The sequence below is a fragment of the Lagenorhynchus albirostris genome, chromosome 2 (assembly GCF_949774975.1).
Source record: "Lagenorhynchus albirostris chromosome 2, mLagAlb1.1, whole genome shotgun sequence".
Lineage (NCBI taxonomy): Eukaryota > Metazoa > Chordata > Mammalia > Artiodactyla > Delphinidae > Lagenorhynchus > Lagenorhynchus albirostris.
Window position 1 is genome coordinate 106199186 of NC_083096.1, and position 27945 is coordinate 106227130.

At 37.1% G+C, this 27945-nt stretch overlaps 1 protein-coding gene across 1 annotated transcript in view; it reads left to right on the forward strand.

The window, feature by feature from the left end:
• HFM1 (helicase for meiosis 1) overlaps positions 1 to 23747 on the forward strand; it is a 135822-nt gene extending 112075 nt beyond the window's left edge. The window contains exons 32-38 of the mRNA XM_060142486.1: positions 5141 to 5220; positions 6227 to 6333; positions 10799 to 10912; positions 11976 to 12066; positions 22116 to 22227; positions 22320 to 22474; positions 23215 to 23747. Coding sequence (XP_059998469.1) covers positions 5141 to 5220; positions 6227 to 6333; positions 10799 to 10912; positions 11976 to 12066; positions 22116 to 22227; positions 22320 to 22474; positions 23215 to 23284 — 729 coding nt within the window. The 3' untranslated portion in view covers positions 23285 to 23747. The remainder of the gene's footprint in view (positions 1 to 5140; positions 5221 to 6226; positions 6334 to 10798; positions 10913 to 11975; positions 12067 to 22115; positions 22228 to 22319; positions 22475 to 23214) is intronic.
• Positions 23748 to 27945: the final 4198 nt, after the last annotated feature.

The window sequence follows — 27945 nt, forward strand, 5'->3', positions numbered from 1 at the left end:
ATATGATCTATCCTGGAGAATGTTCCATGAGCACTTGAGAAGAAAGTGTGTTCTGTTGTTTTTGGATGGAATGTCCTATAAATATCAATTTAGTCCATCCTGTTTAACGTATCATTTAAAACTTGTGTTTCCTTATTTATTTTCATTTTGGATGATCTGTCCATTGGTGAAAGTGGGATGTTAAAGTCCCCTACTATGATTGTGTTACTGTCGATTTCCCCTTTTATGGCTGTTAGCATTTGCCTTATGTATTGAGGTGCTCCTATGTTGGGTGCATAAATATTTACAATTGTTATATCTTCTTCTTCGATTGATCCCTTGATCATTATGTAGTGTCCTTCTTTGTCTCTTGTAATAGTCTTTATTTTCAAGTCTATTTTGTCTGATATGAGAATTGCTACTCCAGCTTTCTTTTGATTTCCGTTTGTATGGAATATCTTTTTCCATCCCCTCACTTTCAGTCTGTATGTGTTCCTAGGTCTGAAGTGGGTCTCTTGTAGACAGCATATATGTAGGTCTCATTTTTGTATCCATTCAGTCAGTGTATGTCTTTTGGTTTAAGCGTTGAATCCATTTACATTTAAGGTAATTATCGATATGTATGTTCCTATTTCATTTTCTTAATTGTTTTGGGTATGTTATTGTATGTCTTTTCCTTCTCTTGTGTTTCCTGCCTAGACAAGTTCCTTTAGCATTTGTTGTAAAGCTGGTTTGGTGGTGCTGAATTCTCTCAGCTTTTGCTTGTCTGTAAAGGTTTTAATTTCTCTGACGAAGCTGAATGATATCCTTTCCGGGTAGAGTAATCTTTGTTGTAGATTTTCTCTTTCATCACTTTAAATATGCCTTGCCACTCCCTTCTGGCTTGCAGAGTTTTTGCTGAAAGATCAGCTGTTAACCTTATAGGGATTTGCTTGTATATTGTTTTTCCCTTGCTGCTTTTAATATTTTTTCTTTGTATTTAATTTCTGATAGTTTGATTAATATGTGTCTTGGCGTGTTTCTCCTTGGATTTATCTGTATGTGACTGTGCTTCCTGGACTTGACTGACTATTTCCTTTCCCATATTAGGGAAGTTTTCAAGTATAATCTCTTCAAATATTTTCTCAGTCCCTTTCTATTTCTCTTCTTCTTCTGGGACCCCTATAATTCGAATGTTGGTGTGTTTAATGTCCCAGAGGTCTGTGAGACTGTCCTTAAATCTTATTTCTTTGTTCTCCTCTGTGGTAGTTATTTCCACTATTTTATCTTCCAGGTCACTTATCCGTTCTTCTGCCTCATTTTTTTTGCTATTGATTCCTTCTAGAGAATTTTAAATTTCATTTATTGTTGTTCATCTTGTTTGTTTGCTCTTTAGTTCTTCCAGGTCCTTGTTAAACGTGTCTTGTATTTTCTCCATTCTATTTCCAGGATTTTGGATCATCTTTAGTGTCATTACTCTGAATTCTTTTTCATGCAGACTGCCTATTTCCTCTTCATTTGTTTGGTATGGTGGGGTTTTACCTTGCTACTTCATCTGCTGTGTGTTTCTCTGTCTTCTCATTTTACTTAACTTACTGTGTTTGCGGTCTCCTTCTCACAGGCTGCAGGTTTGTAGTTCCTATTGTTTTTGGTGTCTGCCCCCAGTGTCTGCTTGGTTCAGTGGGTTGTTTTGGCTTCCTGGTGGAGGGGACTAGTGCTTGTGTTCTGGTGGATGAGGCTGGATATTGTCTTTCTGGTGGGTAGGACCGTGTCTGTTGGTGTGTTTTGGGGTGGCTGTGACCTTATTATGATTTTAGGCAGCCTCTCTGCTAATGGGTTGGGTTGTGTTCCTGTCTTGCTAGTTGTTTGGCATAGGGTGTCCAGCACTGTAGCTTGCTTGTTGTTGAGTGGAGCTGGGCTTTAGCGTTGAGATGTAGATCTCTGGAAGAGCTTTTGCCATTAGATACTACGTGGAGCTGAGAGGTCTCTGGTGGACCAATGTCCTGAACTTGGCTCTCCCACCTCAGAGGCACAGGCTGACACCCAGCCAAGAGCACCAAGACCGTCTCAGCCACACAGCTCAGAAGAAAAGGGAGAATAAAAGAAAGAAAGAAAATAAATAAAATAAATTAAAGTTAATAAAATAATTATTAAAAATAAAAAAAATTAAAGTAATAGAAAAAGAAAAAACAGAAAGAAAGGAAGAGGAGAGCAACCAAACCAAGAAACAAATCCACCAATGATAACAAGCACTAGAAACTATACTAAAAAAGAAAAAAACAAACAAAAAAACCCCAGACAGGCAGAACCCTAAGACAAATGGTGAAAGCAAAGCTATACAGACAAAATCACACAAAGAAGCATACACGTACACACTCACAAAAAGAGAAAAAGGAAAAAAATATATATATCTTTGCTTCCAAAGTCCACGGCCTCAATTTTGGGATGATTCGTTGTGTATTCAGGTATTCCACAGATGCAGGGTACCTCAAGTTGATTGTGGAGATTTAATCCACTGCTCCTGAGGCTGCTGGGAGAGATTTCCCTTTCTCTTCTTTGTTCGCACAGCTCCCAGGGTTCATCTTTGGATTTGGCCCCCACCTCTGCGTAAAGGTAGCCTGAGGGCGTCTGTTCTTCACTGATACAGGACGGGGTAAAAGGAGCAGCTGATTCGGGGGCTCTGGCTCACTCAGGCAGCGGGGAGGGAGGGGTACGGAATGCAGGGCGAGCCTGCAGTGGCAGAAGCCAGTGTGATGTTGCAACAGCCTGAGTCATGCCGTGCGTTCTCCCGGGAAAGTTGTCCCTGGATCACGGGACCCTAGTAGTGGCGGGCTGCACTGGCTCCCAGAGGGGAGGTGTGGATAGTGACCTGTGCTCGCACACAGGCTTCCTGGTTGCTGCAGCAGCAGCAGCCTTAGCATTTTATGCCCGTCTGTGTTGTCTGCACTAATAGCCTCAGCTCGTGCCCATCTCTGGAGCTTGTTTAGGCAGTGTTCTGAATCCCCGCTCCTTGTGCACCCTGAAACAATGGTCTCTTGCCTCTTAGGCAGGTCCAGACTTCTTCCCAGACTCCCTCCTGGCTAGCTGTGGCGCACTAGCCCCCTTCAGGCTGTGTTCACGCAGCCAACCCCAGCCCTCTCCCTGCGCTCCCACCGAAACCCGAGCCTCAGCTCGCAGCCCCGCCCGCCCCGGCGGGTGAGCAGACAAGCCTCTCAAGCTGGTGAGTGCCGGTCAGCACCGATCCTCTGTGCGGGAATCTCTCCGCTTTGCCCTCCGCACCCCTGTGGCTGCGCTTTCCTCCGTGGCCCCAAAGCTCCCACCACCACCACCCCCAGTCTCCAGCAGTGAAGGGGCTTCCTACTGTGTGGAAACTTTTCCTCCTTCACAGCTCCCTCCCACTGGTGCAGGTCCTGTCCCTATTCTTTTGTCTCTGTTTTTTCTTTTGCCCCACCCAGGTACGTGGGGAGTTTCTTGCCTTTTGGGAAGTTTGAGGTCTTCTGCCAACATTCAGTAGGTGTTCTGTGTGGCTGTTCCACATGTAGGTGTATTTCTGTTGTATTTTTGGGGAGGAAGGTGATCTCCAAGTCTTACTCTTCTGCCATCTTGAAGGTCTCCTCTCTAGGTCTTTTATAAGAAAGAAGATTCTCAGTCATGAGGCTAAAACAAGGAGAATATTGGGAAACATGGAGAGGTTTACAGTTTGAAATGGCAACCACCTTTGCTGAAACAATTATTTTTTAGTGTCCCAAGTTTTTCCTACCTTTTTTTTTGTACTTATTCCATATCATCCATCCCTCCCTCCCTCCCTCCCTCCCTCCCTCCCTTCCTTCCATATTCATCGAGCACCAAGAATGTGCCAAGCACTATAATAGGTGTAGAAGATCCAGTGATAAGACCGTTTTAGTCCCAGACCTCATAATGCTTACAGTTTGAGTGAAGGATACAAATAAGTAAATAGGCTTTTTCAATACAGTGTGATGAGTGATTCTGTGACAGAAGTGTAAGATAACTTGAACTTATAGAAAGTGCATTCACTCCACATTTGATAGGCCAGGAAAGGATTCCTAATAAACATGATTGAGATCTGAATGATATATGGGCATAAGCAAGTGTGGAGAGGTGAGTACCAGAGTGGTGGTAAACAGGGATAGAAAAGTATTTCAGCTATAGAGAATATGCAGTGGTTCAGAGCTGAGAAAGAGATAGAGATCTTTTTAAAAACTGAAGTAATACGGTATATCTGGAGTTCATTTACAAGTAGGAGGGTGGAGAAAGATAAGGCTGAAGAAGTAGGAGCTAGATCATGAAAACATTTTTGCTATTTTAAGGATTTGGATTTTATCCTGAAAGTACTGGGAAATCACTGAAGGGCTTTAATCAGTGGCATGATTGGAACCGCATTTTATAAATTTCACTCTGGATGCAATGTAGAGAATGCATTAGAGGATAATAGAAAAGGAACATAAGGACTCATTAGGGAGGTTTTGCAGTAGTCCAAGCAAGACGATGGCCTAGTCTAGTGTAATGGCAGTAGCAATGGAGAGAAGTGGCTGGGTTTAAGATATTTTTCAGAGGTAGAAACAACTACCTTGCTACTTATTGGTTATAAGGGGTGAAGTAGAAGGAATAAAGATGATGCCCTTCTGGCTTGAGCAACTGGGAAAAAAATGGGGCCTCACTAGGGTAGAAACTCTAAATGGAAAACAAGTTTGGAGGAGTAGAGACATGATAAGTTCATTTGGGAAATACTGAATTTAGAGGCCTACAAGATGTCTAGGTAAAGATGTTCTATAGACAGTTGGATAATAGCTGTTTGAAAGTCAGGAGAGAGTTGAGCTAGAAAATCAAGAGAGAGAGCTAAGCTCAAATCTACAGAGAGCTATAGATTTGAGAGTCATTCATGTGTAGATGGTAATTGAAGCCATGGGAGTAAATGAGATCTATGATTGAGAATGAGTGAGAGTGAGAAGAGAAGAAGGCCTCGTGATGAAGAACCATGAAGAATATCAACATTTAAGAAGGGCCTGAGAAGGAGATTTGAGTTGAAAAGTAGCTTGAGTTTCTCACAATTTATTGGTTTGGGGACTATATGTATCAGCAGGAATTTTGCTGTTTGGCTTATTTGTTAAAAGGTGTATTGATATGAAACTGATAGTTGAACTTGTTAATTTTTCATTAATAGGTGCAGATGAATAAATCTCAAAGTGTGGACCTTAAAGAGTTTGGTTTTACTCCAAAACCTTCTCTTACCAGTATATCAAGGTACAAATATAATGTTAATATCTGAGGTAAAATATTCATCATAAACTCTCTGTTCCTCCAAATAGTCATTTATTCAGAGAAAGATGGTTACTGGCTACCTTTGAATCACAGTAATCATTTAGTTCCATAATGAGGTAATTACATCAGGAGAGTTTTGTTATCTTTTACACCCCAAATTTATTTAGAACTCTGCAGTCATAAGGATACTTTAACATTGATCTAATCTGCTCTTTCCTGGAAAACTACCCATCCTATGTGTCATGCCTCCAGGCTCTCTCTGCTTTCTAAACTTAACAGATGACAAGAGTATACTTTAAAAAGAGAAGTCATGTCGGTGTATAAAGTCTAATATTTTCCATTTAGGGGCCCGCTCTATATTAATAATACCTCAGATTTATAAAATACTTTATAATTTAAAAATTGCATGTTTGTGCATTCTTTCTTTTGAACTTAACAACCACCTGGCTCATAAACCAAGGTATTTTTATCCTATTATATAGATGAAATAACCAAAGCTCATATTCAGAGGGCCCTAGATGATAATTCAGCATTCTTTTCCTATTATGATACCTAAAAGGTAACAGTATATGTAATTTCCCTTCCAGATAAGGGCATTCTATATGCTGGGATGACATTTAATATACTTAACAACCAGTACAGAACAGCCGCTGACCAATCAGAATAGATGCCAACACTACTTCAAGAGATCCTAACTTTTGTTATCTAACTGAAAGAAGTATTAGAAATAAATTTTTAAGGCTACACACAAATAGCAGAAATCTACCCAGTGGGGGAATGTAAAGATGACTAAGTGACCTAAGTAGTTGTCACTTCCATTAAACACCTATTTTTTTATCTTTTACTACTCAGGCTAGTACAGTTTATCATAGAAGTGTTGAGTGGCTGAACCAGTTTTTTCCCATTTATATGAATCAGTAGTTTTCAAAGTCAGATTAATTTTAATATTTTCTTTAACATTTTTATGGTTTTATTTATCTTTATAAAGGTCAGAATATTTAAACATACCCGAATTTCCTATAATGGAGCAGAGGTATCAGCATGAGATCTACACAAAAGATCAACAACCAGAACCATCTGCATATCAAGACAAAGGTAAATTACTGTTGATATTGACTTGAGAGAGAAAATGATTTCTCACTACTTTGGATTGACAAGCAATGTTATTGAAAAACCAAAATCTAAAATTATGATTATTAACTTGGCAACATTTTTCTCTTCAGTTATTGAAGCAGTTTCAAATTCTTAGGTCTGTTATTTCAGATGGTCTTGTTGTGTCTGTCATAGATTCCTAAAAAATCTTTCGTACATAACATTGACTATTTTAATTTAAAGATAATATGAGGGGGCTTCCCTGGTGGCGCAGTGGTTGAGAGTCCGCCTGCCGATGCAGGGGACACGGGTTCGTGCCCCGGTCTGGGAAGATCCCACATGCCGCGGAGCGGCTGGGCCCGTGAGCCATGGCCGCTGAGCCTGCGCATCCGGAGCCTGCGCTCCGCAACGGGAGAGGCCACAGCAGTGAGAGGCCCGCATAACGCAAAAGAAAAAAAAGATAATATGAGGAAAAGCTGAGAATATAAGAGATCTTAGAATATGCAAAGTATTAAAATGCTGAACGATTACTTTTATATGTCTTTAGAATTATTTGAAATAATTTTTTATTTATAAAATTAGTCCATTTTATAAAATAGCTGTGTGACCTTGGGAAAATTATTTAACCTCTTTGGGCGTTAGTCTTATCTTTAAAATTAAGGGATTAAATTGGGTGGCCTTTAATATCTCTCCAGTTCTTAAACCTATGATTCTTACAATCTCTATGATATGTGAGACTATAACCTAGTTTGTGGGATATAGCTGGTTTGTAATATAGATTTGCTTTTTATCCGTGTCTGTCATTAAATTAAAGAGATAATGCATATAAATTCTTCAACTTTGGGCCTGTTTCATCATTTCTCCGGGTCCTGCCATTAATAGCACCATTTCTCTGGGTCATGCTACTATACTAATAGCAGTCGGTTAAAACGTGTGAGAAATAATTCTGGCCACAGAGTTGTTTGTTCAAGTGGCTGTATGTAGAAATGGTAAACTTGGGATTTTCTAAAAACAATTAATTTCATGTGTGTGTTGTTTTTGACTTCTATTGCCACTCTTTCCTTCATTCTTTCACTCTATTGCTTTCTCTGGCCATAATTTAAGATCTTAGGTAGGCAAGAGCTGGAGTACCCATCACCCCTTATGACACCGTGGCAGCCATTAGGCCCAATATCAGATCAAGAAAAATCCCCTGGTCTTACCTAGACTATCAGAACATTTATCCAATTTGTTCAAAGCCTGAAAATATTATTACAACATGAATAGAAGGTGTAAGAGTGTCAATCCTCTTATTTTTATCTCTCTTCAACCTGTAGCCCTCTAACTTATTCCTTGTATGGCTGATCTATTCCCTGCCCTTCTCCACACCAGAGTTTGTCCTTCCCTACTTGCATGTTGTCTTTACATAGTTTTTCTACTTTTATTTCTTTCCCACCCACTATTCCAAATGTGATTTGTATTATGATATAAAAGTCTCATCTAGATACTTTAAACCCCAATAATAACTGTATCCCTCTTTTACTGAATGCCCCCCCACCTTTTTTAAAGAAGCTGTATAATATAGTAGTTCAACTTACAGGATCTAGAGATTATCTGTCTAGGTTCAAATCCTAGCTCATTTAGTAGTTGTATGACTTTTCATAGTATACTTACCCAGTTCATCTCAATTCCCTCATCTGGTTATATTTTAGGGATTTTAGGGTTAAATGAGATAATATATATAAAACTCTTAGCATAATATCTGGTACTGTTATTAATAGTAATTGAGTATATTCATTATACTTTTTCCACATTAGTCTTTGGTGACAAAACATACTTTAAATGTATTCAAATACTGCTCTTAAGAATGTTTTAAGAAAAACATGGCAATTTTTATCATCTGTATTCCAGGTGCAAAAAGAGAAGAAGAAAAAATGTCAGAAATTATGAGAAAGCATGTTGAATTGTAAAATTTAAATTGTAACGGACCTTTGTGCAATTTCTCATTTTACAATGAAAGAAGCCAAGACTCAGAGATTAAATGACTTGCCCAAAATTACATATCTAATTAATAGCAGGACTAGAAATAGATTTCATATCTCTTGATTCCCAGGCAATGCCATTTCTATAAAATGAAATTGACTTTTAGTTATCAGTGGAGAATTGAAAATCAAACCTGTAATATACAAACTCTTTCAACTTTCCACCCCCCCAACTATTATATTTCTCTGTTTCTGCACCCATCCATAACTCTCTATTTATTTTGAAAGAAGAATTATCTTTTCTTCTATTCAGAGTTTATCTCTCCACCTGTAATCATAATCTTTCCAATTCTGCCCCCTCTGGGTCTTTAGAAGACCAGCTATCTCTCTCCTCTTGCCCTTATTTTCAGTATCTTCTCCCTGTGGCCTCTTTCTTTTCAGCATATAAATATGCTCAAGTCTCTTCCTTCTTTAGCTGCCAGTCCCCATCTAGCCAGCTGGTCTTCTTCTCTTTATATTTCCACTGCACTTTGTACCTACTTCTCTTTTCAGGACATAGCATACTGTGTATGTGTATCAAGGCACAAAAGTAGAATAATGTGTACTGGAGTTGTAGGTACAGTTGAAGGATAGAGAAGGATTTGCATAGTGAAGAAAAGGATAGAGGTTATTTAAAGTGAAGGAAACTCACTTTAAATTTTACTGGAGCAAGCCTGTACTAGCTTGTGAGATGATTATTAAATTTTGGGGAATCAGGCATCATTAAAGTTTAATTATATAAACTTTCAATTAAGTTATATTAAACACAAAGGTTATAAATATTAAAAACTAACCATTTCCTAATCTACTACATTTTACTGTTATCTGTATTCTTGAGATTATTTGCATCTATATTTATATCTGTATGGTGGAAATACTGTATAAAGGGGTGCTATTGTGCATTTCTTCCCAACTTTGCTTTCAGTTACGTCACATTTGTAGCTTGAAATCAGTCATGGTGGGAATACTTATAGAATGGAAATCAGCAAACACTACAATTCAGGGCTTAACTTATTGTTTTGTTTATTGTTTATACCTAAGAAAGTGATGGAGAAAATGACAGTAGTGCAGATTTAATTTATCAGTGTGTCATGTCTGTAGCCCTTATATTGTGGATAGCAAGAAAAATTGAAGGAATATTCTTCTAGCATTTGAAAATTATTATCTAATTCAGCAAGGAAATTGCTTAAGGCTGTGGGTGAATGAGTGAAATCCCAACATATGTCTTTATTGTTTTACTTTTATTAAAGTCAACAAAAATATCAAACAACGCTCGAATTGACAAATGAATGTGAGAACTACATTCATTTATAAATTGTAACCATAGGTTGATACAGATACAAGAGTTTGGCAAAATTCAATGAAAACGTTCAGTGATAATCAATTAGATATATGGAATTTACAGTTAAGCGTGCTGTATATTTTATCATTATTTGTAAATTGTGTGCTATACATCCTTTACATATAATACATATATATGCATAAAATTTTTTGGAGAAGCGAGTTATTGAATATTTATTAACCACTGCTATGGAAAACTGTACAAATAAAGACATTTAGTCCCCATAACAATCATATGTATTAGGTACTATTATTTATTTATTTATTTGGTTGTGTTGGGTCTTAGTTGCGGCAGGCAGGCTCCTTAGTTGTGGCTTGCCAGCTCCTTAGTTGTGGCATGCGAACTCTTAGTTGTGGCATGCAGGTGACATCTAGTTCCCGGACCAGGGATCGAACCCGGGCCCCCTGCATTGGGAGCGGGGAGTCTTAACCACCATACCACCAGGGAAGTTCCATGTTAGGTACTATTATTATCCCCATTTTGCAGAGGAGAAAACTAAGCTCAGAGTTTAAATTACTTGTCTAAGATCATCCAACTAGTAAATGATAGAGGTGGAATTTTCACCCAGGTAGTCTGGCTCTAAACCCAGGCTGTAAACAATGGATAACACTGAGGATATTTTAGAAGGAGAAAAATAACGATATATTTTCGTAACAATACTCAAAATTAACTGCTTGTAGGGAGAAGAGATGGGGGAGGAAGCCCATTTTAGAAGCTATTACAATCCAATCTTGGAGTAAGATTATTCTTATGTAGGAATTAAGAGGGAAAATTAATTCTGTCTAGAAGAATACCTTGAAAATTAAATTTAGTGCAGCAATCACTACATGTAATACAGTAAATAAAATTGTTGAATGCAATACTCAGCAATGCTTTAGAACACTACTACTCAAGACCTCTGTTTAGTAGTTGAAAGATGTGTTTGATATGTCAATAGATAATGATGCTTAAGGTTTAAAAAGTGCCTATACTCATTTATACATACACATGACAGATTTTTCTAGACGGACCTATTCTACAACTTCAAATGAGAAAGCCCCTCAAACAATGCTGTTCAACAGAAATCTTAATGCATCTGAAAACCAGGATTTGACAGATGCGGTTAAAAGTAATTCTTCATTTTCAGAAGTTTTGAATGTGAACTTTGAATTGGGAAATGAAGTTTGGGATGATTTTGATGATGAAAGCTTAATAGAAGTTACTAGCTTTTCAACTGATACCGAGAAGACAAAAACATCAGGTAAATAGCATGAAATATATTTCATTTGTATGTATGTATTTTTGTATATATGTGTGTATTGTATTTGAAATATATGTTAGAATGAAATAATTTTATGAGAAATTATTTGAATATTTTTCAGTTAAGCTTTTGGGACTAATTTTCTTTTTCTTTTTTGTGTGCTTGCTTAATTAGTTTCAGTTTGTTAAGATTATAATTTTTAGCAAAAGTAAAATTTGACCCTCCCACAAATAACATTTCCTATCCCTAGGAACAGAGGTCAAGGTTATTCCATGATGACGATATAGGAAATGAGCTTTTTCTATTCTGTTGCTCCTTATCTTGTTAAAGGCTCTATTCAAATTCAGATTGTTTATTGAATTTTCCCTCATAAAACAGACTGTCCTGCTCTCCATTTTAAGATCTCATGTAGTCTGGTAATGTTTGTGAAAAACAAAAATGTTCCAATTTAAAAAATATTCTTTTTTCACATGCTAGCAAAAAACATAAAAAGATAACTTTTATTTCTAATAGAAATATTGACTTTTTAAGTATAAATAAATAAACAGGAAAATATTAGTTTCTCTTGTATTAGATATTGTGCTTAAATCATATACAATCCAAAAATAATGGGACTAGGCCTTTGAGTTACTGGTGAATCCACTCTATTTCACCAAAACAGAGAAGTGAAAATCTTGGTAAGTATAAGACAAGATAGGGAGACGGAGATACTCTTTCCCAGGATGGCTGACAGATGGAAATCAGTCCCTTGCAGACCATTGAAAATATTGAATGAACTTCGACTTGATCATTTACATGGCTTAAAAATAAATAAATAAATAAATAAATGATAGTGGTTGGGGACCTTTTAATATAGTGACTAATAAGCTAACCTATGTGTTTTATAGTTTTATTCTCTTAGCTTTGCTCCTTTGTTTTGTCTATGCACATGAAATTTGATTATTGAGAAGAATTTTTCATGCTCTCCTTAACCAGATCATATCTGTTTGGAGAGATATTCTACTCTAGAATAGAATACAGATATTCTATTCGATTTATTTCAAAATGTTATCCTTTTACCTAGGATTTGGAAACCCTTTGAGTTCAAGAACCAGGGAAAGTAAGCTACCCTTTGAAGAATCAAAAAGCAAATTCCAAAGAGAAATGTCAAACAGGCAAGTTTTAGAACTTTATTTTCAAACACTTACAACTTTATATCCTCCTGACATGTAAGTGGAGATGGGGATAAAGTCATTAGATGTCAGAGAAGCAATAGGGTATTAGCCAACTTAAAGCCTCTTAATCTTAGAGCTGTGTTTCTCAAAGTGCTGTGGTCAGACCACCCCAAAATCAAAATTACCCAGGGGTGCACATTAAAAATGCACATTCTTGGGCCCCATGCTAGACTTACTGAATCATGGTCTCTGGGGCTGGAGCTGAGGGATCTTCACTTTTTATAAGATGTGAAAACTGAATAGGAGTTTGACAGGTAGAAAAGAGGAGACTAAGGCATTCCAGGTAGAAGAGTACATGTAAAGGGATAAGGCTTGAAAAGGCATCCCATGCTCAAGGGTCAGTAAAGTGTAGTCTATATAGCCATAGAATTAAGGCTGAGATTGCTGAGGTCTGTGAGGGGCCATGAATGCCATATTTAGATACCTGTGCTGTATCCAGTAGGTCAGGGGTCACAAGCTCAAACTGCCTTTGGGATTTCATGGGCCAAGGTTAACTGTAGAGTGTCCCATCTAAAGGGAATAACCACTACTCAGCTCCAACCAGTTGTTGCTGTACAGGAAATGTGAGTCTAGTGTTGTCAAATATCCTGATTTTTAAAAAAAGCTAAGATCAAAAATTTATGTGACATCTCCTAACTTTTAAATTTTTTTAACATCTTTATTGGAGTATAATTGCTTTACAGTGGTGTGCTAGTTTCTGCTTTACAACAGAGTGAATCAGTTATACATATACATATGTCCCCATATCTCTTCCCTCTTGCATCTCTGTCCCTCCCACCCTCCCTATCCCACCCCTCTAGGTGGTCACAAAGCACTGAGCTGATCTCCCTGTGCTATGCGGCTGCTTCCCACTAGCTATCTATTTTACGTTTGGTAGTGTATATATGTCCATGCCACTCTCTCACTTTGTCCCAGCTTACCCTTCCCCCTCCTCATATCCTCAAGTCCATTCTCTAGTAGGTCTGCATCTTTATTCCCATCTTGCCCCTAGGTTCTTCATGACCACTTTTTTTTTTTAGATTCTATATATATGTGTTAGCATACGGTATTTGTTTTTCTCTTTCTGACTTACTTCACTCTGTATGACAGTCTCTAGGTCCATCCCCCTCACTACAAATAACTCAGTTTCATTCCTTTTTATGGCTGAGTAATATTCCATTGTGTATATGTGCCACATCTTCTTTATCCATTTATCTATTGATGGACACTTCGGTTGCTTCCATGTCCTGGCTACTGTAAGCAGAGCTGCAATGAACATTTTGGTACATGACTCTTTCTGAATTATGGTTTACTCAGGGTATATGCCCAGTACTGGGATTGCTGAGTCATATGGTAGTTCTATTTTTAGTTTTTTAAGGAACGTCCATACTGCTCCCCATAGTGGCTGTATCAATTTACATTCCCACCAACAATGCAAGAGGGTTCCCTTTTCTCCACACCCTGTCCAGCATTTATTGTTTGTAGATTTTTTGATGATGGCCGTTCTGACCGGTGTGAGATGATATCTCATTGTAGTTTTGATTTGCATTTCTCTAATGATTAATGATGTTGAGCATTCTTTCATGTGTCTGTTGGCAATCTGTATGTCTTCTTTGGAGAAATGTCTATTTAAGTCTTCTGCACATTTTTGGAATGGGTTGTTTGTTTTTTTAATGTTGAGCTGCATGAGCTGCTTGTAAATTTTGGAGATTAATCCTTTGTCAGTTGCTTCATTTGCAGATATTTCTCCCATTCTGAGGGTTGTCTTTTGGTCTTATTTACGGTTTCCTTTGCTGTGCAAAAGCTTTTAAGTTTCATTAGGTCCCATTTGTTTATTTTTGTTTTTATTTCCATTTCTCTAGGAGGTGGGTCAAAAAGGATCTTGCTGTGATTTATGTCATAGAGTGTTCTGCCTATGTTTTCCCCTAAACTTTGATGGTGTCTGGCCTTACATTTAGGTCTTTAATCCATTTTGAGTTTATTTTTGTGTATGGTGTTAGGGAGTGTTCTAATTTCATTCTTTTACATGTAGCTTTCCAGTTTTCCCAGCACCACTTATCGAAGAGGCTGTATTTTCTCCACTGTATATGCTTGCCTCCTTTATCAAAGATAAGGTGACCATATGTACGTGGGTTTATCTCTTGGCTTTCTATCCTGTTCCATTGATCTATATTTCTGTTTCTGTGTCAGTACCATACTGTCTTGATTACTCTAGCTTTATAGTATAGTCTGAAGTCAGGGAGCGTGATTCCTCCAGCTCCGTTTTTCTGTCTCAAGATTGCTTTGGCTATTCTGGGTCTTTTGTGTTTCCACACAAATTGTGAAATTTTTGGTTCTGGTTCTGTGAAAAATGCCAGTTGTAGTTTGATACGGATTGCATTGAATCTGTAGATTCCTTTGGGTAGTAGAGTCATTTTCACAAGGTTGATTATTCCAATCCAAGAACATGGTATATCTCTCCATCTATTTGATTCATCTTTAATTTCTTTCACCAGTGTCTTATAGTTTTCTGCATACAGGTCTTTTGTCTCCTTAGGTAGGTTTATTTCTAGATATTTTATTCTTTTTGTTGCAATGGTAAATGGGAGTGTTTCCTTAATTTCTCTTTCAGATTTTTCATCAGTAGTGAATAGGAATGCAAGAGATTTCTGTGCATTAATTTTGTATCCTGCTACTTTACCAAATTCTTGGATTAGCTCCAGTAGTTTTCTGGTAGCATCTTTAGGATTCTCTGTGTTAAATATTATGTCATCTACAAACAGTGACAGCTTTACTTCTTCTTTTCCAATTTGGATTCCTTTTATTTCTTTTTCTTCTCTGATTGCTGTGGCTAAAACTTCCAAAACTATGTTGAATAATAGTTGGAGAGTGGGCAACCTTGTCTTGTTCCTGATCTTAGTGGAAATGGTTTCAGTTTTTCACCATTGAGGACGAATTTGAGTGGGTTTGTCATATATGGCCTTTATTATGTTGAGGAAAGTTCCCTCTATGCCTACTTTCTGGTGAGTTTTTATCATAAATGGGTTTTGAATTTTGTCAAAAGCTTTCTGTGCATCGATTGAGATGATCCTATGGTTTTTCTCCTTCAATTTGTTAATATGGTGTATCACGTTGATTGATTTGCATATATTGAAGAATCCTTGCATTCCTGGGATAAACGCCACTTGACCATAGTGTATTATCCTTTCAATGTGCTGTTGGATTCTGTTCGCTAGTATTTTGTTGAGGAGTTTTGCATCTACGTTCATCAGTGATATTGGCCTGTAGTTTTCTTTCTTTGTGACATCGTTGTCTGGTTTTGGTATCAGGGTGATGGTGGCCTCGTAGAATGAGTTTGGGAGTGTTCCTTCCTCTGCTATATTTTGGAAGAGTTTGAGAAGCATAGGTGTTAGCTGTTCTCTAAATGTTTGATAGAATTCTCCTGTAAAGCCATCTGGTCCTGGGCTTTTGTTTGTTGGAAGATTTTTAATCACAGTTTCAATTTCAGTGCTTGTGATTGGTCTGTTCATACTTTCTATTTCTTCCTGGTTCAGTCTCGGAAGGTGTGCTTTTCTAAGTATTTGTCCATTTCTTCCAGTTTGTCCATTTTATTGGCATATAGTTGCTTGTAGTAATCTCTCATGAACCTTTGTATTTCTGCAGTGTCAGTTGTTACCTCCCCTTTTTCATTTCTAATTCTATTGATTTGAATCTTCTCCCTTTTTTTCTTGATTAGTCTGGCTAATGGTTTATCAATTTTGTTTATCTTCTCAAAGAACCAGCTTTTAGTTTTATTGATCTTTGCTATCGTTTCCTTCGTTTCTTTTTGATTTATTTCTGATCTGATCTTGATAATTTCTTTCCTTCTGCTAACTTTGGGGTTTTTTGTTCTTCATTCTCTAATTGCTTTAGGTGTAAGGTTAGGTTGTCTAGATGAGATGTTTCATGTTTTTTAAGGTAAGATTGTATTGCTATAAATTTCCCTCTTAGAACTGCTTTTGCTGCATCCCATAGGTTTTGGATGTTGTGTTTTCATTGTCATTTGTTTCTAGATATTTTTTGAATCCCTCTTTGATTTATTCAGTGATATCTTGGTTATTAAGTAGTGTGTTGTTTAGCCTCCATATGTTTGTATTTCTTACAGATTTTTTCCTGTAATTGATATCTAGTCTCATAGCTTTGTGGTTGGAAAAGATACTTGATATGATTTCAATGTTATTAAATTTACCAAGGCTTGATTTGTGACCCAAGATATGATCTATCCTGGAGAATGTTCCATGAGTACTTGAGAAGAATGTGTATACTATTGTTTTTGGATGGAATATCCTATAAATATCAATTAAGTCCATCTTGTTTAATGTATCATTTAAAGCTTGTGTTTCCTTATTTATTTTCATTTTGGATGATCTGTCCATTGGTGAAAGTGAGATGTTAAAGTCCCCTACTATGAATGTGTTACTGTCAATTTCCCCTTTTATGGCTGTTAGTAATTGCCTTATGTATTGAGGTGCTCCTATGTTGGGTGCATAAATATTTACAATTGTTATATCTTCTTCTTGGATTGATCCCTTGATCATTATGTAGTGTCCTTCTTTGTCTCTTGTAATAGTCTTTATTTTAGAGTCTATTTTGTCTGATATGAGAATTGCTACTCCAGCTTTCTTTTGATTTCCGTTTGCATGGAATATCTTTTTCCATCCCCTCACTTTCAGTCTGTATGTGTCCCTAGGTCTGAAGTGGGTCTCTTGTAGACAGTATATATACGTGTCTTGTTTTTGTATCCATTCAGCCAATCTATGTCTTTTGGTTCAGCATTTATTCCTTTACATTTAAGGTAATTATCAATATGTATGTTCCTATGTCCACTGTCTTAATTGTTTTTGGTTTATTATTGTAGGTCTTTTCTTTCTCTTTTGTTTCCTCCCTGGAGATGTTCCTTTAGCATTTGTTGTAGAGCTGGTTTGGTGGTGCTGAATTCTCTTAGCTTTTGCTTGTCTGTAAAGCTTTTAATTTCTCCATCAAATCTGAATAAGATCCTTGCTGGGTAGAGTAGTCTTGGTTGTAGGTTTTTCTCCTTTATCACTTTAAATATGTCCTGCCACTCCCTTCTGGCTTGCAGAGTTTCTGCTGATAGACCAGCTATTAACCTTATGGGGATTCCCTTATGTTTTATTTGTTGTTTTTTCCTTGCTGCTTTTAATATTTGTTCTTTGTATTTAAGTTTTGATAGTTTGATTAATATGTGTCTTGGCGTGTTTCTCCTTGGATTTATCCTATATGTGACTTCCTGTGCTTCCTGGACTTGATTGACTATTTCTTTTCCCATATTAGGGAAGTTTTCAAGTATAATCTCTTCAAATATTTTCTCAGTCCCTTTCTCTTTCTCTTCTTCTTCTGGGACCCCTATAATTTGAATGTTGGTGCATTTAATGTTGTCCCAGAGGTCTCTGAGACTGTCCTCAATTCTTTTCATTCTTTTTCTTTATTTTGCTCTGTGGTAGTTATTTCCACTATTTTATCTTCCAGGTCACTTATCCATTCTTCTGCCTCAGTTATTCTGCTATTGAACCCTTCTAGAGAATTGTTAATATCATTTATTGTTTTGTTCATCGCTGTTTGTTTTCTCTTTAGTTCTTCCAGGTCCTTGTTAAACGTTTCTTGTATTTTCTCCATTGTATTTCCAAGATTTTGGATCATCTTTACTATCATTACTCTGAATTCTTTTGCAGGTAGACTGCCTATTTCCTCTTCATTTGTTAGGTCTGGTGGGTTTTTGCCTTGCTCCTTCATCGGCTGTGTGTTTTTCTGTCCTCTCATTTTGCTTAACTTACTGTGGTTGGGGTCTCCTTTTCACAGGCTACAGGTTTGTAGTTCTCGTTGTTTTTGATGTCTGTCCCCATTGGCTAAGGTTGGTTCAGTGGGTTGTGTAGGCTTCCTGGTGAAGGGGACTGGTACCTGTGTTCTGGTGGATGAGGCTGGATCTTGTCTTTCTGGTGGGCATGTCCACATCTGGTGGTGTGTTTTGGAGTGTTTGTGGACTTATTATGATTTTAGGCAGCCTCTCTGCTAATGGATGGGGTTTTGCTCCTGTCTTGCTAGTTGTTCGGCATAGGGTGTCCAGCATTGTAGTTTGCTGGTTGTTGAGTGGAGCTGGGTCTTGGCATTGAGATGGAGATCTCTGGGAGATTTTCGCCATTTGATATTACGTGGAGCTGGGAGGTCTCTTGTGGACCAGTGTCCTGAGCTCGGCTCTCCCACCTCAGTGGCACAGCCCTGCCGCCTGGCTGGAGCACCAAGAGCCTGTTCTCCACACAGCTCAGAATAAAAGGGAGGAAAAATAGAAAGAAGATAAAATAAAGTTATTAAAATAAAAAATAATTATTAAGAAAAGGAATTTTTAAGTATTAAAAAAAAATGAAAACAGACAGAACCCTAGGACAAATGGTAAAAGCAAAGGTATACAGACAAAATCACACACAGAAGCATACACATACACACTCACAAAAAGAGAAAAAGGGAAAAATATATGTATATTGTTGCTCCCAAAGTCCACCTCCTCAATTTGGGATGATTCGTTGTCTATTCAGGTATTCCACAGATGCAGGGTACATGAAGTTGATTGTGGAGATTTAATCCACTGCTTCTGACGCTGCTGGGAGAGATTTCCCTTTCTCTTCTTTGTTCACACAGCTCCCAGGGGCTCAGCTTGGATTTGGACCTGCCTCTGCGTGTAGGTTCCCTGAGGGTGACGGTTCTTGGCTCAGACAGGACGGGGTAAAGGAGCAGCTGATTTGGGGGCTCTGGCTCACTCAGGGAGGGATACGGATGTGGGGCGACCTGTGGTGGCAGAGGCTGGTGTGACGTTGCACCAGCCTGAGGTGCGCTGTGCGTTCTCCCGGGGAAGTTGTCCCTGGATCCCGGGACCCTGGCAGTGGCGGGCTGCACAGGCTCCCAGGAGGGGAGGTGTGGATAGTGACCTGTGCTCGCACACAGGCTTCTTGGTGGCACAGCAGCAGCCTTAGTGTCTCATGCCCGTCTCTGGGGTCCGCGCTGATAGCCACGGCTCATTCCCGTCTCTGGAGCTCCTTTAAGCGGTGCTCTTAATCCCCTCTCCTTGTGCACCAGGAAACAAAGAGGCAAGAAAAAGTCTCTTGTCTCTTCGGCAGTTGCAGACCTTTTCCCGGACTCCCTCCCGGCTAGCCGTGGTGCACTAGCCCTCTCAGGCTGTGTTCACGCAGCCAACCCGTAGTCCTCTTCCTGGGATCCGACCTCCGAAGCCCAAGCCTCAGCTCCCAGCCCCTGCCCGCCCCGGCGGGTGAGCAGACAAGCCTCTCGGGCGGGTGAGTGCAGGTCGGCACCGATCCTCTGTGCGGGAATCTCTCCGCTTTGCCCTCCGCACCCCTGTTGCTGTGCTCTCCTCGGTGGCTCCAAAGCTTACCCTGTCCGACACCTGCAGTCTCCGCCCGCGAAGGGGCTTCCTAGTGTGTGGAAACCTTTCCTCCTTCACGGCTCCCTCCCACTGGTGCAGGTCCTGTCCCTATTCTTTTGTCTCTGTTTATTCTTTTTTCTTTTGCCCTACCCAGGTACGTGGGGAGTTTCTTGCCTTTTGGGAGGTCTGAGGTCTTCTGCCAGCGTTCAGTAGGTGTTCTGTAGGAGTTGTTCCACATGTAGATGTATTTCTGATGTATTTGTGGGGAGGAAGATGATCTCCGCGTCTTACTCTTCCGCCATCTTGAAGCTCTCCTGACTTTTAAATTTTGACAGCTCATTTTTTAAAATGTGATATGGTCTGCAGCACCCTCTCTCCAAAAAATAATAATAATGCTTGTAGACCGTAGGTAGCCTAGAGGCCTCTGGTATTTGATCTCCATAGTAAGTAGTGAGGGCCCATCCAAAATATTTAAGCACAGTTTATATAATTTAATCAGAAAAAATCATTCTAGCAGTGATATCTAGAATGATTTGTAGAGTGTGGGACCAGCAGGGGCATGGTGGCCAATGAGAAAGGCAGGCTATGATGAGGCCTCAACTAGGGTAGAGGTGATAGAAACTGAGAGGTAGAATTGGATTTTTCAAATATTTCATAGATAACACAGATTAGATTTAGCAATTGCTAGAATATGGTAGTAAAGGAAGAGGGAAGAATAAATGGCAAGTGGGTAGATTGAGGTATTATCTGAGAATATAGAACATAGACGTTTGGGGAAAAAACAATAATTTTAGAAATGTTCAACTTAAAGTATCTTTTTTTTATTTTATTTTTTATACAGCAGGTTCTTATTAGTTATCTATTTTATACATATTAGTGTATATATGTCAATCCCAATCTCCCAATTCATCACACCACCACCACTGCCCATCCCCGCAACTTACAGTATCTTTGTAGAAATGTAAAATGCATTTGGATATTGGACCTGATTAGAACTCAAGGGAGAGAAATTATAGCCAGAGCCAAAACTTTCCCACAGAGAAGAAACATTGATAACTTTTTATTCATGGTCCAACTTTCTACTTAAGGATTATTTATGTCTCCTGCTTTAAAAAAGTTTTAAATTTGTGGTGTCTTTTGATACTTTTGCTATTATTTAGTCATTTTACTGAACATTAGTATCAACATCACAGAATCATAGATTTCAGAGAATTCCAGAGTTGAAGGGGTCTTAACTTAAATGTCATTTAGTCTCCCCACCACTGGATCCTTGAATAACCATCCAACATCACTGGCAAGTAATCATGCTATTTATACCAAGACAACTCCAGTGTCCAGGAGCTTATTCACTCTTCAGTGCTTGTTCCATGTTTGTATCTCTCAGATCACTCAATAGCTTTTAAAAATATTTGTCTAAAATTTGTCTTTTTATCATTTCCATTCATTGCTTCTAACTCTGAGTCATACGGAATAAACAGATTAGAAACATCAAAGTGGAACAAAGCTGGGGGTATAGAGAAAATAGGCAAATCACAAGTCGGAAGATAACAAGGCATATGAACAGTTTTGTGCACCACACTTTTAGAAAAGTACAGATAATTCTGGGAGAGTTTAGAAGTGACCAACAGAAGATAAGTGGGTTTAAAAAGGAATCCTATCAAGAAACCTCTGAGAAACCGATGCCAGAAGTTGCTGCTAGGAAGAAGGCCTGTGGGATCTGAGGGTCTGAGATGAAAAGGAGACACATGCTTTTCCTTTCATACCCTTTTTACTATATTAATTCCTTGCCATTCATCAGAGATAAAGAGATTCAGTTCTTATCAATATATGTGATTCTTCCCTACCCATATCTACTGTTTATTGCTCCTTGTATGACTGTCACATTTTAGCCTGTGTCAGCTTAAATTGTCTCCTCCTCATAGCGGCATCCATGACCACCTTTTTAAAGTGGGTTTGTGCCTCCACACTGTTATTTCCTATAATATTGCTCATTTCATTTCTTTCATATCACTTCAGGATCTATAATTATATTTATTGTTTATTCATTGTCTGTCCCTCTATAGATGATAACCACCTGAGGCTGTGTTTACTATTTCATACTTAGCTCCTAGTATAATGTGTGGCATACAGTAGTGAATAATAAATGTTTTTTAATGAATTAATTTAATACAAAAGATTAAAGGTGAATTCTAGTATACAGTTATACATGAACAGATAGGTAGAGATGTCTGTCTACAGTGAGACCAGAATAGGGAAGGAGACTAAAAGTTAAGCAAGTGGGATTTAGAAAAGATTTACAAACTGCTAGATGATAGATGATTAAGCATAAGACAGTTTTAATGAAAATTGTTGAATGATTATTTCTGTAGGCCTTTAAAAGTAACATTCTTATTTTATTTGGACTATATAAGTTGTTGTTTTATCTAAAAGAAAGGAGATACACCAAGTTCTCCATGAGTCGAAGAAATGGAGCATTAATTTTGGGGTTGATAAATATGATAAACTCTAATCATATTTTCCAAAGAATCACTGTTGATCTAAATTAGAATGGTTTGTTTCTCTTATTTGCTGTATTTTATAAATAATTCATTTTGATTTTTAGTTTTGTTTCATCACATGAGAATCCAGATATTTATTTATCAAATTCTGCTATGTCCAAGTTTGCTGCATCCTCCATGACAAAATTACCTCAACAAGCTGGAAATGCAAGTATTATAAGAAGAAGCACTTCTTTGTTTTTCTTTTAAATACCACCTGAATAGTTAAACCTTCAATGATTGTTAATTTTTTTAACCTCAAAATATAGGTCCATTTACAAGAAATAAAACAACAAAGTCTGTCGCCAGAGATTGAAAAGCTGTGCTTTACTCACTCTGAAAAAATACCAAGTTCTTCAAATTTTGTTAAGAAAGTAGATTGCTTTATTAGAAACAGTGAACATAAAAAGGAGATTGATTTCAGGTAAGAACTCTTTAAAAATATTTTGAAACTACACTAGTAAAAACTTTTTACAAAGAAGTTCAGTATTCCTTGTTTCATTTTAAAGATCAGAACCTAAATGTTTTATTTACTTAAAGACATTAAAATTTTAGACCACTGGTGAGCTAAGCTCCTTAAGATAATTCAAAATATCAAATATCTCAATTTTTGAGAACCCATATATTTGATGCTAGTAATTAAAACATTATATTATGTTGATAAACTTTTTTTTACTGATTTGAATACACTATGTTGATAATATGAAGTGTAAGGTCACTTGAGAAATGAGATCAGCTAATTTTTTTAACATTCAAGTTGTATTTTAGCCACCAAGTTCTGTTACAGTTCTACAGATTCAAAGCGAAGGTCAGACTAAGTCTAATCAGTGCCCCGACTGCTGGTCATTTTTATGGGTAACTCTAGCAGTTTCCCTCTCCTTGAATAGTCAAGGTTTATAGACCTGTTGACACTGATTAAATGGCATTACTTTCCAATATGTTTAAAGAAATATCTAAGACACTTGTCTCTATCTTTCACAGTTTATGAAATCTTAATTTGCTCCAGACTTTTTACAAGATTATGCACATTGAAGTTTGTTTAATAAATTAACCCTCTCAGCAATCTTCAAGTTTATCCATTTTATATTTATTATTATTTATTGTAAATTTAAAAATAAATTGTGTTACAAAAATAGTTATTTTTACGTTTGCTTTTTCCTCCAGTCGGTATTATCCTGAGGATGAAGCTGATGAAATGAAGTCTTTTCTGGGAATATTTGATGGTATTTTCTAAAACAATCAGACAAAAATGCTTTTTATATTAATAAGACAAAGTATTAAAGACACCTAATTACAAAGCATGATTTTTATTTTTAAAAAGTAGTTCATATTTGTTCAGATTTTTTTTCTCTTGGATTTGACTAGCTTTGTTGACTCTTTTGCAACAAAATATTTGGACTGATTTTTTCCCCCATCATATTGATAACTTCATATAAAGCACTTTTGCAGTGGGTTTGTTTCATAAGTTGATAATTGTTTCATTTAGGAATAATTATTGGTTATTAATTGGGTTTTGACGGGAACCAATTTTATATTTTCTTAACAAGAAGAAAGGTATTCTGTGAAAGCAAAATGATGGTAGGTCAGTGAATCTATTTACTCTATCGATTTTTCACCATTATTGTTTTGTTTTACTAAAGATTTTTAAGAATCCAATGGCTGTCTGAACCTATTGTTATATCATTTCAAGCAACAATAAATGAAACATTAATCAATATAGACTGTTTAACTTGTTTCTCAATGTGACAAATTCTAAAACTTTGTTATGTTGACTTTTACTATAGCAAAAGCTATTTTATGTTATTTTCCAGTGGGATATATCTCAAATTTCTTTACTGTTAAGTAGTATATAAGCACTGTAAGCAATGTTTGTTTTTATATAGTTGGGTTTTGCTTTCTAATCCAGTCTGACCATCTTTGACTGTTTAGATCATTTACATTTTTTAATTTTCCCATGAATCCGTAAGTATGGGTTAATTTTTATCTTTTTTTCTTATTAGTTACTTATTTTATACATAGTATATATATATCAATCCCAATCTCCCAATTTATCCCATTACCACCACCCATCTACCACTTTCCCCCATTGGTGTCCATATGTTTGTTCTCTACATCTGTGTCTCTATTTCTGTCTTGCAAACTGGTTCATCTGTACCATTTTTCTAGATTCCACATATATGCATTAATATACGATATTTGTTTTTCTCTTTCTGACTTACTTCACTCTGTAGGACAGTCTCTAGGTCCATCCACGTCTCTACAAATGACCCAATTTCATTCGTTTTTATGACTCATTGTCATAAATATACACATAAATGACTCATTGTATATATGTACCACATCTTCTTTATCCATTCGTCTGTCGATGAGCATTTAGGTTGCTTCCATGACCTGGCTATTGTAAATAGTGCTGCAGTGAACATTGGGATGCCTGTGTCTTTTTGAATTATGGTTTTCTCAGGGTATATGCCCAGTAGTGGGATTGCTGTGTCATATAGTAATTCTATTTTTAGTTTTATAAAGAACCTGCATACTGTTCTCCACAGTGGCTGTTTCAATTTACATTCAAATCAACAGTGCAAGAGGGTTCCCTTTTCTCCACACACTCTCCAGCATTTGTTGTTTGTAGATTTTCTGATGATGGCCATTCTTACTGGTGTGAGGTGATACCTCTTTGTAGTTTTGATTTGCATTTCTCTAATAATTAGTGATATTGAGCAAGTTTTCATGTGCCTCTTGGCCATCTGTATGTCTTCTTTGGAGAAATGTCTATTTAGGTCTTGAGCCCATTTTTTGATTGGGTTGTTTGTTTTATTAATATTGGGCTGCATGAGCTGTTTATATAATTTGGAGATTAATCCTTTGTCTCTTGATTTGTTTGCAAATATTTTCTCCCATTCTGAGGGTTGTCTTTTCATCCTCTTTATAGTTTCCTTTGCATGCAAAAGGTTTTAAGTTTCATTAGGTCCCATTTGTTTATTTTTGTGTTTATTTCCATTATTCTAGGAGGTAGATCAAAAAAGATCTTGCTGTGATTTATGTCAAAGAGTGTTCTTCCTATATTTTCCTCTAAGAGTTTTATAGTGTCCGATCTTACACTTAGGTCTTTAATCAATTTTGAGTTTATTTTTGTATATAGTATTAGGGAGTGTTCTAATTTCATTCTTCTACATGTAGCTGTCCAGTTTTCCCAGCACCACTTACTGAAGAGACTGCCTTTTCTCCATTGTATATCCTTGCATACTTTGTCATAGATTAGTTGACCATAGGTGTGTGGATTTATCTCTGGGCTTTCTATCCTATTCCACTGATCTATATTTCTGTTTTTGGGCCAGTACCATATTGTTTTGATTATGGTAGCTTTGTAGTATAGTCTGAAGTCAGCAAGTCTGATTCCTGCAGCTCTCTTTTTTTCCCCTCAAGATTGCTCTGACTACTCAGGGTCCTTTGTGTCTCCATACAAATTTGAAGATTTTTTGTTCTATTTCTGTAAAAAAAAATGCCATTGGTAATTTGACAGGGATTGCACTGAATCTGTAGATTGCTTTGGGTAGTATAGTCATTTTCACAATATTCATTCTTCCAATCCAAGAACATGGTATATCTCTCCATCTGTTTGTGTCATCTTTGATTTCTTTCCTCATTGTCTTGTAGTTTTCTGGGTACAGGTATTTCGTCTCCCTGGGTAGGTTTATTCCTAGTATTTTATTCTTTTTGTTGCAATGGTGAATGGGATTGTTTCCTTAATTTCTCTTTCTGATCTTTTCTTGTTAGTGTATAGGAATGCAAGAGATTTCTGTGCATTAATTTTATATCCTGCAACTTTACCAAATTCATTGACTAGCTCTAGTAGTTTTCTGGTGGCATCTTTAGGATTATCTATGTATTGTATCATGTCATCTGCAGACAGAGACAGTTTTACTACTTCTTTTCCAATTTGGATTCGTGTTATTTCTTTTTCTTCTCTGATTGCTGTGGCTAGGACTTCCAAAACTATGTTGAATAATAGTGGCGCGACTGGACGTCCTTGTCTTGTTCCTGATCTTAGAGGAAATGGTTTCAGTTTTTCACCATTGAGAATGATGGTTACTGTAAGTTTGTCATATATGGCCTTTATTATGTTGAGGTAGGTTCCCTCTATGCTCACTTTCTGGAGAGTTTTTATCATAAATGGGTGTTGAATTTTTTCAAAAGCTTTTTCTGTATCTATCGAGGTGATCATATGGTTTTTATTCTTCAGTTTGTTAATATGGTGTATCACATTGATTGATTTGCATATATTGAAGGATCCTTGCATCCCTGGGATAAATCCCACTTGATCATGATGTACGATCCTTTTAATGTGTTGTTGGATTCTGTCTGCTAGTATTTTGTTGAGGATTTTTGTGTCTATGTTCATCAGTGATATTGGTTTGTAATTTTTTTTTTTGTAGTGTCTTTGTCTGGTTTTGGTATCAGGGTGATAGTGGCCTCATAGAATGAGTTTGGGAGTGTTCCTTCTCTGCAATTTTTTGGAGGAGTTTGAGAAGGATGGGTGTTAGCTCTTCTTTAAATGTTTGATAGAATTCACCTGTGAAGCCATCTGGTCCTGGACTTCGGTTTGTTGGGTAATTTTTAATCCCAGTTTCAATTTCATTACTTGTGATTCATCTGTCCATATTTTCTGTTTCTTCCTTGTTCAGTGTTGGAAGGTTTTACCTTTCTAAGAATTTGTCCATTTCTTCCAGGTTTTCCAGTTTATTGCCATAGAGTTGCTTGTAGTAGTCTCTTATGATGCTTTGTATTTCTGCAGTGTCCATTGTAACTTCTCCTTTTTCATTTCTAATTTTACTGATTTGAGTCCTCTCCCTCTTTTTCTTGATGAGTCTGGCTAAAGATTTATCAGTTGTGTTTATCTTCTCAAGGTATTAGTGGTTTTAGTGTTATTGATCTTTGCTATTGTTTTCTTTGTTTCTATTTCATTTATTTCTTCTCTGGTCTTTATGATTTCTTTCCCTCTACTAACTTTGGGTTTTGTTTGTTCTTCTTTCTCTGGTTTCTTTAGGAGCAAAGTTAGATTGTTTATTTGAGATTTCCATGTTTCTTGAGGTAGGATTGTATTGCTATAAACTTCCCTCTTAGAACTGCTTTAGCTGAATCCCACAGGTTTTGTATCATCGTGTTTGTTGTCATTTGTCTCTAGGTATTTTTTGATTTCCTCTTTGATTTCTTAAGTGATCTCTTGGTTATATAGTAACATATTGTTTAGCCTCCATGTGTTTGTGTTTTTTCCCCTGTAATATATTTCTAATCTCATAGCGTTGTGGTCAGAAAAGATGCTTGATATGATTTCAGTTTTCTTAAATGTACCGAGGCTTGATTTGTGATACAAGATGTGATCTATCCTGGAGAATGTTCCGTGTGCACCTGAGAAGAAAGTGTAACCTGCTGTTTTGGGATGGAATGTCCTATAAATATCAATTAAACCTATCTGGTCTATTGTGTCATTTAAAGCTTGTGTGTTCTTATTAGTTTTCTGTCTGGATGATCTGTCCATTGGTGTAAGTGAGGTGTTAAATTCCCCCACTATTATTGTGTTACTGTCAATTTCCTCTTTTATAGCTGTTAGCATTTGCCTTATGTATTGAGGTGCCTCTACGTTGGGTGCCTATATATTTATAATTGCTAGATCTTCTTCTTGGATTGATCCCTTGATCATTATGTAGTGTCCTTCCTTGTCTCTTGTAACATTATTTATTTTAAAGTCTATTTTATTTGATATGAGTTTTGCTACTCCAGCTTTCTTTTGACTTCCATTTACATGGAAAATTTTTTTCCATTCCCTCACCTTCGGTCTGTATGTGTTCCTAGGTCTGAAGTGGGTCTCTTGTGGACAGCATATATATGGGTCTTGTT